This window comes from Centruroides sculpturatus, unplaced genomic scaffold (assembly GCF_000671375.1).
Source record: "Centruroides sculpturatus isolate CEXI.00-Female unplaced genomic scaffold, Cexi_2.0 scaffold299, whole genome shotgun sequence".
Lineage (NCBI taxonomy): Eukaryota > Metazoa > Arthropoda > Arachnida > Scorpiones > Buthidae > Centruroides > Centruroides sculpturatus.
In genome coordinates, this window is record NW_019384485.1 from 101815 (window position 1) to 121358 (window position 19544).

The 19544-nt window shown below is 33.5% G+C and overlaps 1 protein-coding gene across 1 annotated transcript; it reads left to right on the forward strand.

The window, feature by feature from the left end:
* Nucleotides 1-6275: 6275 nt before the first annotated feature.
* Nucleotides 6276-8907, forward strand: LOC111621549 (patched domain-containing protein 3-like). The gene is made up of 3 exons (XM_023363716.1): nt 6276-7137; nt 7207-7542; nt 7619-8907. Exons 1-3 carry the CDS (start codon nt 6276-6278, stop codon nt 8905-8907), a joined length of 2487 nt encoding a protein of 828 aa, XP_023219484.1.
* Nucleotides 8908-19544: the final 10637 nt, after the last annotated feature.

Here is a 19544-nt window from a genome sequence, read left to right on the forward strand (position 1 = left end):
CGTTAAAGTTAAGGCTCTATCATTATTTTTGAATTTTTTGAATTTGTATTAATTTATATAATTCTTCTGGAATTAGTGAAATTCGTCATTCCTTTAGCTGAAAACAATCTCAAAAGATCAGCATATTCAATATAACGATTACTCTTATTATTCCTACAGAAAACTTATTTGAGTCCCGAGTATTTTTTGGGCGGTACAAAGTTTCTCAATTGAGTTTGAGTCACGACTTTATGACGTATGACTCATTATAAGATCTTTATGTGACTAATCAATAAACCGCGACTAGAACTCAGGCGTAGAGAAGAGGCGTAGAGTGTTTTCGTTAATCTCGAATGAGAGAGCTTTTTAGTGGTTCTAGTGTTAACTACTTTCGATAATACCGAGGTTTTTGGATCCACTTCACACTTCATATAGGTTAATTTATTAACACTGAGTAAACGGTCACTAAACATAAAGTGTTCAAGTGTAAAAAAAAAAAAAAAAATGTTAATATTTGAACCGGTTCGTTGATATCTTTCTTCGTTAAGTTTGAGTGACGTAGAGCGATTATTGCTTATTTACCTAGTTATATTTTCACAAAATACAACCAGATTTTGTATAAAATTATTGAGAAAATATATAAGGTAATTATACTTCTTCTTAATCTGAAGATAAATTTAATTTGACGAGTGTAAATAAAGATTTGTTTTATTTTATCACCATCTGTCAGAGGGATCTCAGCAAATCCTTTCAAAACAATAGCAGCAGAACTCAATTCTATTTAAAACATTTTAAACAATATGTACAGTTTAGGAATGTGGGGTGCTCTTGTTCTGTTGGCCACGTAAATATTGATAAATATTACTTTAGGACACTATTATCAAAACCACTTAATTGAGATTTAGATGGTCATGATATGAAGTTTGATTTAGGCCTACAATAAAACTTCTGCAGTTTTATAGGAGAATTTTAGGAGTTGCCACTTAACTGAAATGGCTTTAAAGAGAAGTTTTACAGTAGTTAAAACACTAGACCCTTCTGGTGTAGAATGACTAGTTGAAAAGAGAGTAAAAATGGATATATTCAAAAGATAAGATAGTGTCTACAAGATTGAGCGGTATGAAACATCTATCTACGTTTCATACCGCTCAGCCTTGTCGACAATATCTTGTCTTTTGAGTATATCCATTTTTACTTCCTGAGAGATCGACTCTGATATGTTGGGCTCGGTCTCTCACCACCCAGCCGCTTTGATTTGGGGCTGGTCGAATCCATAATGGGCTTGATAAAAAAGCCTTTTTAGCGTCCAAATGTGAAAAGAGTAAAAAGAGAAAAAGATTGCCATTGCTTTTGCACACCAACGGAAAAGGTAGACTACATCAGATTTCCTTATACCGAAATTAAAAATTTGCATATGACTAAAATTATTTGCATAAAAGTTCTTTAAATGTAATAATTTCAATTTGTATTATTCATTTTATATTTACATTAAATTGGATGTTTATTTTTAGATTAAAATATGTGGATTATAGCGAAATGTATATTGCTCACCGAACAGTTGTGCCAGATGACCGCAACTAACATGAGTCACTCATCCACTCATCTAGAGGAGTGCTCTTCTCCTCTAGATTCTTGAGTGGCTGTTGTGATCCGCTCAAGAAAAGAGATTCATCGTTGAAAAATTTCGTACCACCCTTTGTGTTTATAGAATTTATAGAATATTCTTCACATGTAGAGAAACATGTGAGAAAGAGAGTGCGCTTATTTTTTAGTACAGTACAATTGTACTAAAAAATGAAGAAATAATGAACAACACGTACAGTACAATATAGGTGTTGTTCATTATTTCTTCATTTGAAAAAGAACACACTTTTTTGAACACTTTTTCTGTTGCCAACTTTATTCTAATTATTAAACATTTTATTATGTTATATGTTTTATATATTTTACTGTTATCAGAACCGGCAATGTGCAGTACATTAAAATTTAATGAAGAAAATTTCAACTGTATCAAATTTAGTAGAATTTTAATGCATGCAGTCACTCTTTCAATAAATTCAAACCTTTATATATTATATTATAATGTAAAGGACAATTATATATAATTGTACAGTACATATAAATTATATATAATATATAATGTATATAATAAAAAATGACAAATGTATAATATAAAACGTGTTGAAAGTTTTAATTTCGGTTAATTTAAATTTCTATAGAAACATTTCGTTGTGTTTCTAAGTATGCTTTCGTAACATTATAATGTCTGTAAAGTAGATAAAGAATATTTGCGTAAGCGTATCCTCGTATTCAGTTACATTTACATTCGTATTATTTAAATTAAATTTATTTTATGGAAGCTTTCGAGTAAGACATAATTAACATTCATCGTTCTTCCTCCGTTCAGTGTTGACCTTTGAGAAACTGATTAATCTTTGTGGCATACTTTTAAGCATGTTTATTAATTCGTGCATTACGAAATTAATTTTATGTTATTCATCAAATATTTTGGAGTTTCCGCTTACATTGCAATATATATTTATAAATGACGTAGGTTTTTTAACGATTTTTAAATAACGACAATTAAAATTTTAGCGTTAGAAAATGAAATCTAACGTATTTGAAATTAAAATATCAAATTAAATTCAAATTAAAGAAATATCCCTATTTAAAGCAATCTGTGGAGAGAAGCAATGGGAAAAACGCCGTTATATTTGGTATGTATACTTTTCAGAGCATGGATAAGAGTTTTGGCAATAAATCAAATATGATGAAATATCCGATAAAATAATCATGGTGCTGAGAGTGGGAAAAGACTATAACAGAGTGAAGGTTGGTGTTAGGAAGATAGGTGAGATGATTGAGTGTACAATACATGGGTAGAATTATATACAGTATATATATAATTCTTTCCGCCCTGCGGGCACCAAGATGACCTTTTTACCAAACCCATTATGGGTTCGGTCAGTCCCACTATGGAGCAGCCGGGTGATGAGGGACAGGGAATGGGTAGATTGAGAAATATACAGGGTAATTATAATTAAAGTTTCACTTTGAAATGGCCATAAAATGAAAACTACTGGACAGAATGTTATCAAACTTGGTAATAGTGTAGACAGAATGTTATCAAACAGGACGTCATGGGATTTTATTTCCCGCGAAAAAAAGTTCAAAAATTCACCACCAACGGGAAATGGCGCTGTCTGCAATATTATTAAACGAAATAAGACATGAAGACATCGTTGAAAATGTTTTTAATCGGTTTTAAAACGCATTACAAAGCATGTTCAATGTGGTGTTCACCATTTTTGATAAGCAAGTTACATCGCATTACTGTGTTCTCAACAGTAGTTCTTAGCATAGGCCTACCACTTTCTTCCTGCCGTAAGCCATTGTGATTTTGCGAAATCCCACAAACAGTTTCGTTTTAAAACNATTTTAAAAAATGAAGCTGAATATTTTGCAAGAAACCTTAAGCAAGCTTAGTTGCTGCTTGGGTAAATTTATTGGAAGGCACCCATTATTTTTTGACATATAAATTATATATAATATATAATGTATATAATAAAAAATGACAAATGTATAATATAAAACGTGTTGAAAGTTTTAATTTCGGTTAATTTAAATTTCTATAGAAACATTTCGTTGTGTTTCTAAGTATGCTTTCGTAACATTATAATGTCTGTAAAGTAGATAAAGAATATTTGCGTAAGCGTATCCTCGTATTCAGTTACATTTACATTCGTATTATTTAAATTAAATTTATTTTATGGAAGCTTTCGAGTAAGACATAATTAACATTCATCGTTCTTCCTCCGTTCAGTGTTGACCTTTGAGAAACTGATTAATCTTTGTGGCATACTTTTAAGCATGTTTATTAATTCGTGCATTACGAAATTAATTTTATGTTATTCATCAAATATTTTGGAGTTTCCGCTTACATTGCAATATATATTTATAAATGACGTAGGTTTTTTAACGATTTTTAAATAACGACAATTAAAATTTTAGCGTTAGAAAATGAAATCTAACGTATTTGAAATTAAAATATCAAATTAAATTCAAATTAAAGAAATATCCCTATTTAAAGCAATCTGTGGAGAGAAGCAATGGGAAAAACGCCGTTATATTTGGTATGTATACTTTTCAGAGCATGGATAAGAGTTTTGGCAATAAATCAAATATGATGAAATATCCGATAAAATAATCATGGTGCTGAGAGTGGGAAAAGACTATGACAGAGTGAAGGTTGATGTTAGGAAGATAGGTGAGATGTTGGGTGTACAATACATGGATAGAATTATATACAGTATATATATATAATTCTTTCCGCCCTGCGGGCACCAAGATGTCCTTTTTATCAAACCCATTATGGGTTCGGCCAGTCCCACTATGGGGCAGCCGGGTGATGAGGGACAGGGAATGGGTAGATTGAGAAATATACAGGGTAATTATAATTAAAGTTTCACTTTGAAATGGCCATAAAATGAAAACTACTGGACAGAATGTTATCAAATTTGATAATAGTGTACAGGACGTCATGGGATTTTATTTCCCCCGAAAAAAAAGTTCAAAAATTCACCACCAACGGGAAATGGCGCTGTCTGCAATATTGTTAAACGAAATAAGACATGAAGACATCGTTGAAAATGTTTTTAATCGGTTTTAAAACGCGTTACAAAGCATGTTCAATGTGGTGTTCACCATTTTTGATAAGCAAGTTACATCGCATTACTGTGTTCTCAACAGTAGTTCTTAGCATAGGCCTACCACTTTCTTCCTGCCGTAAGCCATTGTGATTTTGCGAAATCCCACAAACAGTTTCGTTTTAAAACCGATTAAAAACATTTTCAACGACGCCTTCGTGTCTTATTTCGTTTAATTAACAATATTACAGACAGCGCCACTTCCCGTTGGTGGTGAGTTTTTGAACTTTTTTTCGCGAGAAATAAAGTCACATGACGTCCTGTACACTATTACCAAGTTTGATAACATTCTGTCCAGTAGTTTTCATTTTATGGCCATTTCAAAGTGAAACTTTAATTATAATCACCCTGTACTTTACTCAACAGCATACAAAGTTTAATCGATGAATTTTGTTGCGTTCATTTCATATACTAATGGGATACATAAAGAATTGATAATATACAATAAAGAACTGATAAAGGCTTCATGTTGCTGTTAAGAATGATGGAGAACAATTTTCGATGTGTGAGCCATTATGCAGGATCCAAAACTTATACCGTAGCGCAATGTTTTCTTTGTCGGTGAATATTTAAACTATTTTTTTTTGTCATAATCTTTTTCCTATGATCTGAGAAATGCAGCCTGCACATCAAGTATGATGGCGATCCTCCAGTGGTTCTCTCTGCAGATTGCTTGTTAATTTGAAACACCTTCTATTTGAAAATAATTTTTACTACATTTTTATGGCTAAACTGATAAACAGTGTAAGTAATAAACAATTATCCTATCATAAAATCAATATAAAGTAAAATTAATTCACATAAACTTCACAATAGAAGAATTGAATACAAAACAGAAAAGATAAATTGAAAGTTCTACTGATTAATAAGGAATTGAAAGGACTGGCACAAATTAGAATATTGTATTGAAAGAATAAAAGAGGAAGAAATCAACTAATCAAAAAAGACAATAAGATTCGAAAGAAATTAAATTCTCTAACTGGAATAGAACTAAAGACAGTACTTTAATTCCAATTAGAGAATTTAATTTCTTCGAAATCTTTTTGAAGGACAGAAGAAAAAACCAACGAAAGCCAAATAAAAAGAATAGTAAAGAAAATACTGCAAAGAAAGAACAGCAAGAAAATAATTGAAAAGAAAGACGGAAACTTATAAATTGTAGCGTAAATTTCATTTATTTATTATGTTCATTTTTTCTACAATTTTTCCATTCTTCCATGAATTAAGGATACGTAGCAGCTTAAATTGGTGAAGATAACGAAGACGATAATCTGTTGATGAACTTAGTTTTTCGTATATTTTAGAAAAATAAAATAAAATATTATCAATTAATAAATTAAACATATTTATTTTATAACAATTTAATAAACAAATTTAGCCGTTATATGTGAAGTAATTTTTTCTAATTGAGTTTTAATTATTATTTTTTAGATTCTGCAATTCATATTTTAAAAAATGAAGCTGAATATTTTGCAAGAAACCTTAAGCAAGCTTAGTTGCTGCTTGGGTAAATTTATTGGAAGGCACCCATTATTTTTTGTCATTTTTCCTTTATTGATGGGAATTCTTAGCTCTGTTGGGGTCATCAGGATGACTACCATCACAGATATTCCTTACCTTTTCACAGCGGCCGATGGTCAAGCTATGAAAGATAAAAAAGTGGTAGAAAGTCTTTTTCCTATGAACAGTTCGTATAATTTTGATAAATTGAAATTAACTGATGATGGAGCGTGTTTAGCCGTAATAATAACTGCCAAAGACGGAGGAGACATTATGAGAGAAGAGATTTTTGAAGACATTTTGATTCTCGACGAATTGATACGTAATTTTACAGCTCATCATCAATCATACCCATTTAAATTTCAGGAAGTATGTGCCAAAAATAATGGAGATTGTATAATTAACGAAGGTTTAGAACTAGCAGCAAAAGTAACAGATTTCAGAAGAGGAAAATATTCCTTTAAGTATCCTTTGGATATTGATCCATTAATTTTGACATTCAATATGTATTCCTTTAACCTCGGGGGCGTAATAGTTGACGATAAACATTACGTAAAAGAAGTCAAAACGTTTCGCCTTCTATACTTCTTAGACGATACTGATAAATATAAAGAAGAATTGTCAAATATTTGGGAAGATTCTGTTATTCAATATATAGACGAATCTGAATTTCAACATATCAACGTTTATAGATTTGGTTCCTCAAGTTATGGTGAAGAAATAAATCAGTTCACAAGAAAAGTGATGCCCCTTGGAGGTGTCTCAGCGTTTGTCATTTTATTGTTTTCGATCGTCACTTTAATGACTACGGATGTTATCAAGAGTAAGCCATGGTTGGGATTAGCGGGTTGCTTTTCATCTTGCTTATCTGTTATTACAGCATTCGGTTTGGTTATGGCATGTGGAATTGAATATTCTGATTTGAACGTGGCTCTACCATTCTTGATTTTGGGTAAGTATCTTATTTTATAAGACTTTACTGTTTATGTCATGATTTTCTCATGTAAATCTCTTATTTTAGGCATGGGAATAGATGATTCTTACGTTCTCATAGCTGCATGGAGACGTAGTAAAATCACAAATACAGTCGAAGAAAGAATGGGAGAGACATTTGCAGAAGCAGCAGTCTCGATCAGTATTACTTCTCTGACCAATTTTCTTTCATTTTGCATTGGGATAATAACACCCTTTCCAGTGGTCCATTTGTTTTGTATTTATGCAGCTACTGCTGTTTTATTTACTTATGTTTATCAAATTACATTTTTTGGGGGTTGTATGGCTCTTAGCGGGCTCAGAGAGGAAAGAGAATTGCATCCTTTCACTTGCAGAAGAGTAGTCAAAGCGAAGAGAAAAACTAGTGGTAAATATTTGATGTTATTTTATTATATCTTTGATTAAAATATTCGTTCTAAATTACTTTTATTATTGTATAGCTATATCACGATATGTCGTAAACGACGCAAGAATGGCAGATCATTTTCTAATGCGGTTTTTCGCCAATACTTTGGGTCATTATCTCTCAAGAGGCCCTGTAAAAATAGCTGTCATTATGATGTGCATAGGAAATTTAATGGTGGCGTTATGGGGGCTGACAACTATCGAAGAAGGACTCGATGCTAAAGACTCTTTTACCAAGAACTCTCAAGGAAGAAAATTCCTTGATTTACATTACCAATATTATACCGAATATCCTTACAGATTGCATGTAGTTATTAATGAAACTCTAGATTACTCAAACAGCACCGTTCAAGAAAGTATCGAAAACCTTCTACATGATCTTGAAGCTACCACTTACATAGCAGATGCATGGCTTTCTCAATCATGGTTGAGAAATTTTACGTATTTCATCAAGACTCCAGGAGTAGCAAGCTACTCTTTAGCAGGTTTCAATTTAGAAGAAAAAGAGGATTTTATATATGCCCTAAAACATATATTTTTTAGATTTCCACAAACGAAATTATTTAGAAGTGATATAATCTTAAACGATGAAGAAACAGATATACTCGCAAGTCGTTTTATACTGTTATGTGAAAATGTCAAAACAAAAAACGCTGAAAAAACTCTTTTGACAGAGGTAAGAGACGTTGTAAGCAAAAGCTCTATACCCGTTACAGTTCACAGTGCATGGTTTCCCGTTTACGAACAAATTATAGCAGTAAGATCTATGGCGATCCACACAATATGTGTAGCAGCTGGTGTTGTAATGGTGGCCTTTTTCTTGTTTGCTCCAAACTTGAAATGCGCCTTTTGCGTGACCATCATCGTGGCTCTAGTCGAAATTGAAACTATTGGCTACATGGCACTGTGGGACGTACATTTAGATCTTCTATCAGTAATCTGTTTGGTCATGTGTGTAGGATTCTCTGTTAATTATCCCGCTCACGTTACTTACGCTTACGTGACTTCACCTGGAAGAACTGCTGACGAAAAAATGAAAGGCGCATTATATGCTATAGGTTTACCCATCTTTCAAGGATCTATATCAACCGTTTTAGGGGTTGCAATATTAGCTATCAATTCTTCTTATTTTATAGTGTTATTTTATAAAATTATCACTCTCGTAGTACTTTTTACCGCATTCCACGCTTTGTTTGTGCTACCCGTAGTCCTTACACTTTGTGTTTCGTGCAAGAATAAGGAAAACACCAGGGAACATTTCTTGGAAGACAATGGAATTTCTCCAGCACCAGAATCGTCTAAATTTATTGTTAGCAATTTATGAAATTATAAATTTTCATATTTATGATGGGTAAAAGTTAAAATAATTTTTTAAATTGAATTATAGATTGTAGAATATGTCCAGGGCAGTCCACAGCTTATGCTTAGCAGCTGGTTCAGATTATTTCTTAAATCGAGCGTGAATTTCTCGAATCATGACAATATAGACATGTTATTATCTTGAGAGTTTTATATATTATTGTTAAAAATTTTCCATGGTATTTTTATATGCTTTTATGCATTTGAATAAAATAGATAAATTATGTTATATTTTTCAAGAAAAATTATTTAGCAAAAATAGTGACTACCACCCAAAAATATGGGTAATTTAACAGATATTTTTTGAAAGAAACAACGCATTTTCCTGTTGCCATCAAATTTAGAGGCACACATTCGGGCCCTGCCTTGGGGGTATTTCCCTCTTTCTGACAAAGGCCGGTACCAGTGACCGTGGTCAAAATTCAATTTATCATAGTCAATAATGAAAGATTACAATGATCAGACTATTGGGTTTCTGGCAAATGACTACCTTAGCACGTTGGAGCAACGCCTCTTGACATCCCCTGCACTGTAATTTCGGGTTATAATTCCGAACACTTCCGCGCAGACTGTCTCCTTCGTTTATCGCTCCATCCATAATGCTTCGGGATCCTCCTTACGGCTTACAGGGCCTTCCAGGTATGCTGTGTGTAACTAATTACAAGCATTATGGACGTCATTACCTGCTCCATACTATTCCACACTTGAATCGGGAGGGGTTTGAACGCCTCGAACAGTAATTGCTCTCGTGTAATAATTTTTCTAAGCATAGATGCTGTAACATAAGATGGAAAAACTAGGAAGACACTTTAGTTAAGAAGATAACTTTTCTAAAAACACCGAAATTATCTGTAAAAGTACATTCTCAAACAGAGGATTTTGATATCTTCCATCGCAGTCACGAAGAAAGAAAGATACCATTTTTCAAGAATGAAGATGCATCGGATTCTCGAAATTGTAACATAAAAGAGCCTTTTACGTATACAATTTTTTGTTTAGTGCAAATGTCAGTTATTAAGAGCGATAAGTATTTTATTATGAGAGATAATAACCGTAATTTGTGATTGTTATCATTGATTCTGTTATAGCTTCCGATAACAGCACGCCTCTCGGATTAATGAAAAAAGACGTTGTTCAGCTACATACTTTATGATATTTTAATAACAGTAATATCTTCTTCTAGTCGATGGTTTCTGTCGATAACTTGTATATAACTCATTTCCCGTTTTGCTTTCTTTTTAGCAAAGTTCCTGTTACCATTTAAGCTAGTTGGTAGAGAGAACTTCGTCCATAAATTCAACTTTTAATATAGGAATCGTGTAAGATAGTAGCCAGTTCGACTAACTTGACGAATTGAAGTCGAACAATGAGCCAGATAAATCTGATAAGGCTCGAGTCATAAATAAAGCAGGCGTTATTGTAACAGTATTCGATAACGATAGCTTTACGATGAATGATGTTTTCTATTAAACAATCAGCTTGGCTATAAAACAAGAACCTACTTATCGGCTCTGCTGGACATCAATATATGTCACCATTGAGTTGTGGCCATCGATATTGCCTCCGGCCTCATGTTTATCATCGGCCTCTTAAGGGATGTAACAGAAAATGTTCGTGGCAATAAATAAATGCTCGTTTATTGTCAGGATTTCTTTCGGGACCATGTGACAATTAACAAATGAAAATTGTTAGATATGGCTCGACTGTGCCGAAGAAATGCTGATTTGAAAAAAACTAGGTGAAGAAAGTTTAAATGTGTTGAAAAATAGAAAGAATAAGATTTAAATACGGTGGAAAATGTGCTGAAAAATACTCAAAAGTGTTGAAAATTCTGCCGTTACTAAATCATGTCAAAAAAATAAGTCGTTATAACTGTATCAGGAACATCTGTATGTGTTAAATAATAAATTAAAGATTTATTAAGATTTTTCGAATGTGTTAAAAAAAATTATGATTATAGAAACTGAGTGAAGAAGGCTTCAATTTTTGAGAAAGATGTGGTATCTGTCAAAAAGAGCAATATATATATATATTGCTCTTTTTGCCCCTTATGGGTGCTAAGAGGGCATTTTTCTATAACCAACATGGGTTCGTCCAGGTCTAAAATGGGGGCGACAAGATGAAAGATGAAGCCGGACGTATTCGGGACAGACCGCACGTAAAAAAAATTCTTGGGGATACTCATTCGGATTCAATCTCAAGTTCTCCAGCGCTAATAGGCTGACACCTCGTCAATCCAGACGTACTGTTAAATAATTATGTTTAAGAAGTTCCAAAGTTTTAAAACTTATGTTAAAATAAATTAAATGAAGAAGGCTGTTATATATTTTAAAAAATGTCTTTTAAATAGGATACTTACAAAAAACTAAAATGTATTTGAAAGGTATGAATTCATGGAAAATTATACCGAGGAAATATTTTATAAAGAAAAAACTTAAATGATGATTTATTTCACATTTTCTAAAATTTAAGCTATTTCGAAATTAGTTAATTTTGAAAGAAACTACTTTATTATTATGTAAAGGTACATATTATTTTGTCAAAGAAAGAACGGCAATATACGAAATGAAAGGGCAGATAAATACTTAATTCGACACATCCCCGAAAGGAAGAAAAAAACCTAGCCAAAGTTCGGTGTAAGGGGGCAAATTTGGGATTAGGTCGACAGCCCCTTGTCTTCTGCAAAACCGAAAATTTTGGCGGTAATGACGAAGTGACCCTAGAAGTAGTTTTCTGTTACAACGCAGCTGCACCTCGAAGCTTTGTTGCACCTTGCTGCCTATAAGAACGACATAAAAACACTCGAAACAAACAAAAAAAAAAAAAAACAGTTAAAAACCGCGGAGGTAAAGAGGTTTAAAAAAAAAGACCGTCATTATTGTCAAACTAGAGAAACAAGAGCTGCACATTAAACAGTTTATCATTATCGCAGATCAGGAATTCTTCCATTGTAAAGCAAAGATACGCTACGAGATGATAATAAACAAGTGGCAATGGATATACACACCCAAAACAAGTAAAAAAAAAAGAAAATCGGTTGGGCCAACGCCCCATCCACGTCTCTTCTATTGTAATTAAGATGGTCGATAAAATATTAATAGGGAATATCTTATACAGATAATATACCGCTGGTAGAAACAATTTTTTGTTTACTTGGCCTCAAATTTTTTGGATGTTAATGCATCTTCGTGAGATTTACAACTATGATTGAATCATTTTCTTTTTAAAAAACTAATCAGAATAACAATAGAGTTTATCTGTTAAAACTAAAGAATATATAAGATTATAGTAGATAAATGTTTCAAAAACATCATAAATAATATATGAATAAATACGAAAGAATTTAAAGACAAAATTTGCATTTTTTTAAAAAGTTTTCTATTTTTTATTTTTGAAAATAATTTATTTAAATGTTATTGACTTATCAAAAAATTGATTTTTCGATAATGCCTTGTCTAATTTGATTTCGCTATTTTATGTTCCTTTTCCTAATTTTCATATTTTTTTCCTTAATTTTATTATGTTTCTCCCCTAGTTTTCACTTTATTTTCCCACTTTTCATGCTTTTTTCTAATTTTCCATGTTTCATTTTACAATCTTTACGATTTATTTTCTTGCTTTTCATATTCTTTATTCTGATTTTCATACTCTTTTTCATAGGCCCATGCAAAAGAGTTGAACTTCCAAAAAAGTATATTTTATAATCTAGTTTATTAAATTTTTCAATATAACTGCTATATATAGAGTAACACAATACTAAGAAAGAACTGAATGGGTATAAAATAAATACAAGTTGTACACAATACATTGTTTTATTAATATAGTGACATTTGAATTGCCAAATAGGAGGGGTTAAACCCCCAAAACTTCCAATGTACATGGCCTAAATTTTACATTTTGTTTTTAACTTCTTATGTACAAGTACTTTTTCTAATTTTTCATGTACCGTTTGATCAAGTTGTTTATTTCTGGTTTCGTAGAAATGAACAGCTAAAGATAGAAACGATCATACAAAAATTGTTAATTTTTCAATTACTTATCCAAACTACCTGTTTTCCATTAAATTTTCACAGAAGGGAAAGCAAGAGGGTTTGAAAACAATTGAAGACATGCTTTTCATAAACAATTATAACAGGAAAATTTAGAACGAGTGGGACAAATGGTTTGGCGTGGTTGGATGGGAACTGTCAAAAATCTGTAGCAAAAATAAGCCAAAATGATTTATTAATTTTCTGACAAGCGATAACTAATGAACTTTTACGGAGAGAAGAAGAAAAGCAAGAAAAAAATAAGCAAGCTAGCGCCTTGTATTTTGTCATTGTGGAATCTCCATTCGCGTCCGGGAAGAGGAATGGTAAGAATAAAAAAAAAACAAAGAAAAAAAAATACACGGGCTTGTGTTTTACCGACCCCCTTTCAACCCTCCTATCAGATGTTAGCATCAGTCATTTTTCATTCTTCATCTTTTTTTCTGGTGTCTCGGCTGAGGTGCTGGCTTCAATCCTGTATCTACCGTCACGTTACTGTGACGTTCTCACTTCAATCAAGTTAGACAACTTTATTCGCGTTTTGTATTGACAACCTACAATCTTTTTCATCAATTTCGTACGAAAGTAGATCATTTATTCCTTTCCTTTTTTATATTTTTCAATGATTAACACGAGATACCCGTCGTAGATATTCTATCATTTTGGTATCACTTTACGACGTCAGATGGCGCTTCGAGTTCTGTCATCGGAAATCGATCTTTTTTTTTTTTTTTTTTTTGTAGGATAGAGTAATGAATTTCGAGTTGTGTCGATTTTTTAGATAATTTTTAAGAGAAATATTAATAAATTTCCCGATTGGTTGAATTATTTCTGGAAATTTTAACTGTATTTAACGAAAAATAAATTTAGAAAAAAAAAACTTTGGGGTGTAAGTGGATGACGTAAGTGGATAATATAAGAGGTTTTTGGCTACCGGGCGGCGGATATTGCCAAATTTTATCGTCAAAGAACACGGGAATATAGGCGATAACTGGAAAGAGGAAATACACGTAACCGCGTGTAGTTCTGTAATCGTATCTGACCATAATGTGCTAATTATCAGAGAGACGGAACAGAGTTTCAGGAGGGTGGAAATCTCAGGGGTGTTCTTGTCTCTGTTAGTGAAGTATGGATAACAGATGGATTAGAACGTGTTTTGGACCACTGTAACCGGGAAAAGCGTAATTTATCGACTCTGTCCGACACACAATTCTCACGAAGACGTCAGACAGATCCCAGACGACAGGTGAGCGGAATTTGACAGCTGCAAACTTAGCGATCTTAACTTCTATAGGAATGTTACAGGACAGTTTACTGGATGTTCACACGACGACAACTGTCGCGTGCCGCCAGTAACAGGGAAATAAAATCCCCCACTCGATTTTATATAGGGTTGTAAGTGACCCGTCAAATTTTGGAACTTCGAAAAAGATACCCAAAGTATCGAAATTTCGTTTTTTGAAAAAGAACTCTCTTAAGAATCTCGTCTCCGAGTCGATATTTGTGGATAGGCCCTTCAAATATAGAAGGGAAAAGACAGGGTAGGAGCTCAGATAGAAAATCATTCACGTCATCTGTCACTTCAAACTGTTTCTCTCGATTCCTAAAAGGATCTTCGTAGTTTTGGATGGAAGAGGATAGTTTAGAAAAATCTTTAAAAGTTAAAGTCATAAAGGAAGAAGAAAAATGATTCTTACACAACTAAAAAAAAAAAACTACAAAATAATTGTAAATACCTTCAAAATTTTCATAATTTCTCTACACCAAAGACGGGGTAATGAGGATTTTTATTAGATTAAATTCTACAAAATTCGAGAATCGATCAATGATGTCACAGCTGAATGAGAGCGTATCAAAATTACGTCACAGTTTCGTTTCTTCGACGTCACACTACTTATATCGACATCAGTTACCGGGGCAACAGAACGAACCGAAAATTGACACGTGACTCAATCAGTGCTACAGGAAATGGCGGTAATTCGGCATGTCAGTCGACAAATTGCTCGTCGTCTGCAGCTATTACTCATTAAGCTGGGTAACACACCTGATTCTACAGAATTTCATTTGGAGGTCAATAAAATCCTTAATTACGAATCGTCCCTATAAAAGCCGAAGCGCTTGGTCAAACATCACTTTTTCCCGAAATTGGATTTTCAAAAATTTCGATCCAATCGGAAATTACACATCGGAATAAAATATGCAATTTCTATCTCTGAATATTTAGAAATGAATGGTTTTTAAATGTTCAGAAATTAAGGGATAATAGAAAATTTTACAGAACTGTCACAATCAACTAGTAGGTCGTGAACCCCTCGTGTGTTAAATTCAAATACATTCTACGAGAAAATTATAGAAAGTTGAGAAATTAAAGAAGCGCAACAAAAAGAAATTAAAGAGGGGTATAAAAAGCGTGCTTCTAAATGTAGACCCTGTTATAAAACTATATTTTCCAAAATAATGTTTATTTGGGAACTACACGATGAACAAGTGTCAGTGTGCACCTACTGTTTATTACAGAAGTATAATGTAGGTGCACTTTATAATTATCTTGTAAAAACTTTGATCTCTATTCTAGATTATGTAGAAATTCGGGATCTAAAATAGGGACTAAAAATCAAACCTAAAAAATTTGCCTTGCACCTTTATTACGAGTGCAAACGATACAATGAACAATGATTTTTGATCACACACGTAAGAAATTAGAATCTTAATTAGTCCTTACTTTGGATCCTGCAGAAAATTAGAATCGAAACTAGAGGCTAAAAACGGCTATAAATCAGTTTAATTAGAAACTAAATACCAGTAGTTCCCATTTGAAAGAGATTAGAGAAACACTAGCGTAGGATATAGGCAAATCGATCGATCACACAATGAAGAAATATCAGATTTAAGCAATGTTTTGATCCGATTTAAATATTAGAAATTAATTGGAGAAAGTGGCTCCCTACCCTCACTTATCGATAAAAAGTGAAAGAAAAAAGTTCTCCATCAAAAAAATAATTTATTTTTGCGACAGGACGAAATCCAATTACTTCTTGGCATTCTTGATTATTAAGACATTTTTAATTAAAAAAAAAAGCGCAGATTCGATGATTGATTGGCAAGGCTCATTTAGAGGGAGGCCCTCTGACACTTTCGAATACTTGTCACGGACCAATGGGAATGGCGGTTATAAAAGTGACTCTCGAGTAGATTTAGCTATAGATGAATGAGTGAGGCGGATTGACAAATAAATTTCTTTCTTATTGTTAGTTCCCTTTTAAATTTCAATCGTTTCATCTCGGTCCTCTTCTGTCATTTCCCTTCATTGACGACGAGTAACCAGTTGGAAGTGGCAACGACTCCAATTTCTCCACATAATCAACTTATCTCTCGCCACCTCTTATCGGAAGAAGACTCTCTCGACTGTTGGATTCTGCGGAATTCGTAGCTATAGAAGTTATAAGATGGTAGTTAAAACACTTCACTGGAGGGTTCTCGGCTCAACTTGTTCTCTTCTATGGTTGGTTATCGAAAAACCCTCTAACTCGACTACAATTCACTTTGCTTCACACATTCATTAATTTCCTGTAGTTCTGGCTAGAGCAGCTGTCCCACTTCAACAAATGTCTTCGTCTAAAAACACTTCTAATGTTTCATTCGATATTAAAAAAAAATTAAATTATGAAAATTTCCAACATGATAACAACAAATCGGGATTAGTTCCAATTCGTTTTGTGTAGATCATCCTACATCTAATAGAACTATTCTATCATCCTTCGTGCTTTATGAAAGATTGATTATTCTATTAAACTTCGTGAAGTAGAAGATGATTCTATCATCTTTCGTGAAGTAAAACGGTTATTCTATCGTTCCTCGTCAAGCACGAGAGATATCCTATAATCCTTCATGAAATACCAAAGATTATTTTATCATTCCTTGTAAAGCACGAGAACTATTCTAGCATACTTCGTAAAACAGAAAGACTGTTCTACTATCGTTTTTGAAGTAAAATGGCAAGACTATCATTCCTCGTGAAGCAAGAAGTTATTCTATCCTTCTTCACTTCTACCATATTTCATTCGATATTAAAAAAGCCCTCGCGCATATCTCGAGAGAGATAAAAATCACCCAGGATTAGTTCCAACTGAGTTTTGAGTGAAGCCAACTTTTTTTTAAATGGCGACGTACTCGAGTTGATAATCTATCTTTAAAAATGCAAAATTCCTTATTCTTCTAAACAAATTCAGTAAGGATCTCACGTCTGAGAAGGAACGTTTATTTCCTGAACGAGATAAATGGTGAGTATTGGGATCTATCTAATTTCCTGTCCTTCGGGAGAGTCGAAGGTCATTGAATACCTTAAGAGGGAGCTTATCGTCTGGACAGCCTCATTGTCACGACTATTAATGAAACTGTACGATTATCTGAGTTTGTTCATCTGAAGAAATAAAACTTCGTTATTAATCGTTTGACCTTCGGACATAAGTTGCTAGTGTAGTGGGACGAAGTGGGTGTGGACGTAGGTGATAATGTAGAAACGGCCTCGTCTGTACTAGGTATAACCTTAGTTAAGATAAAGAAATTATTTTCTATCGTCTAGAACTGTCGAAGCCGAAGTAACAAGTAATTCATAGTGACCTTGTCCTCCCTATATCCTATTTAGAAGACTAGTTTTAATCGAATTTCTTTTTTTTAATACCCTACTTTCTTCGTCGACTTGAATTTAAATTGTTTGACAATTTGATACCACCAAAACATGTCTTTTCCTAATGCACCTTTATTTCTATAACCTTAAAAAATTGTAAACGATTTTGCATTTTCGTGAGAAATCCGTCAGATTTCTAAGAATACCACAAACTGTAGGTTAAACGATTATCAATACTATATCATTCTTCTATTTTGTTCCCTCCCAAAGGAATTATTTGAGCTTTTTTCTGGTGTTCTACTGTCGAAAATATCTCATTTTTTAAATACTTTTTCTGCATAACCATTCAACAGACACAAGCCACGAAGGCGTTCGACCGACAATGGAAACGATACGCTCTAATTACTGACTCCATCAAAGAAGTCGAGACGAAGACCACTCCCAGAATTCAGAACGGAGTGCTCCTTATCTAATGGAACTTACTTAATTAATCACGTAATGGTGGCTTTATGGGCACCAATCTCGTCCTAGAAAGCTCACATAGACTATATCTTTCCTTGACATACTAGCTCTTGGTGAAATATATATATATATATATATATAACATATATGTGTGTGATGTTATTCAATGTACTATATTACTACTTTTATTAGGCCCTATATCCTCCTTTCTGCTTCACGAAGAATGATAAAATAACCCTTCGTGCTCGACAAAAGATGAGAAAAATAATTCTTTGTATTTCACGAAGAATAATAGAATAACTTTTGCGCTTCACGAAGAACGATAGAATAGGCTTTTGTGCTTAGCAGAGGATGATAAGATAATTCTTCTGCTTTAGGAAGGATGATAGTTAGGGTAGAATAAGACAGAAGAGACACATCCTTCTTTCACGAGGATGATATAATAACTCTCGTGCTTCGTGAGAAATGATAAAATAACCCTTCTACTTCATGAAGGATAATAGATAGCCCTTCTATTTCAAGGAGGATAATGTATAGCCCTTCACTTCACGAAGAATAATAAGATACCTCTCTTGCTTTGCGAGGAATGATAAAATAGTCTTTCTGCTTCACAAAGGTTGATAAGATAGCTCTAATACTGCACGAAGGAGGATGGAAGCCCTTCACGCTTTACGAAAATGATCGAACAAGCCATTAGGATTTCCCTTCTTCATAATGATTTTATTGTTTTATTCAAGAGATCCACACGGAGAAATAACGATTTAAAACGTATTATTCGCTCGTTACTTATTGTCTGGATTAAAATCTGTAACGACGTGAATCAGTTTGTTTTCGACTGGGTAGCTACAAAGTCACTCACGCTACGACACGTTTCGGGTAAGCAAAAGATTTTTTTAACTTGATCGAATCACCTAGTGCATAAAAATCAGAACAAATATTGCATTAACCATATAAATATTGGAGACGAAGAATATCGTTCCACCTTTCGCCTATCGTCTCGCTGGCTGAGTCGACGTCACGTAAAGGGTTCGCGTATCGAAACGCCAAGTCACGCCACGTTTCGTGACCGAGGCGCTTTTCTAATATAGAAAGCGATCGGCGACAACAGACAGACTCACAGTTTACTTCGGGTCATTTTCTAATAACAGATAATTATCTTCTCTTCTAAGTCGTAGGAGCTTAGTTAAGGAAGGGAGTAATCACGTATCGAACGTTTGAGATAATTGCTTTCGCGTTCTATTTTTATTTACGACCTGAACTTTGTAGTGTGACAAACCGGAAATAGCCCTACTTCTTACCAAAGCCGACATACCGGAAGTTGTAATAGATGTAAAATAAATAATTAACCAATGAGGAAAATCGGAGGAGGTGGTGGCCAATAAACGACCCGCTGCCGGATAAACAGTTGTAATTCGACGGTGCTACATGCGTGACGTCATAAAAAAGCGCGAGATGGATGCCGCTCGACATTCGCTCGACTGCCGC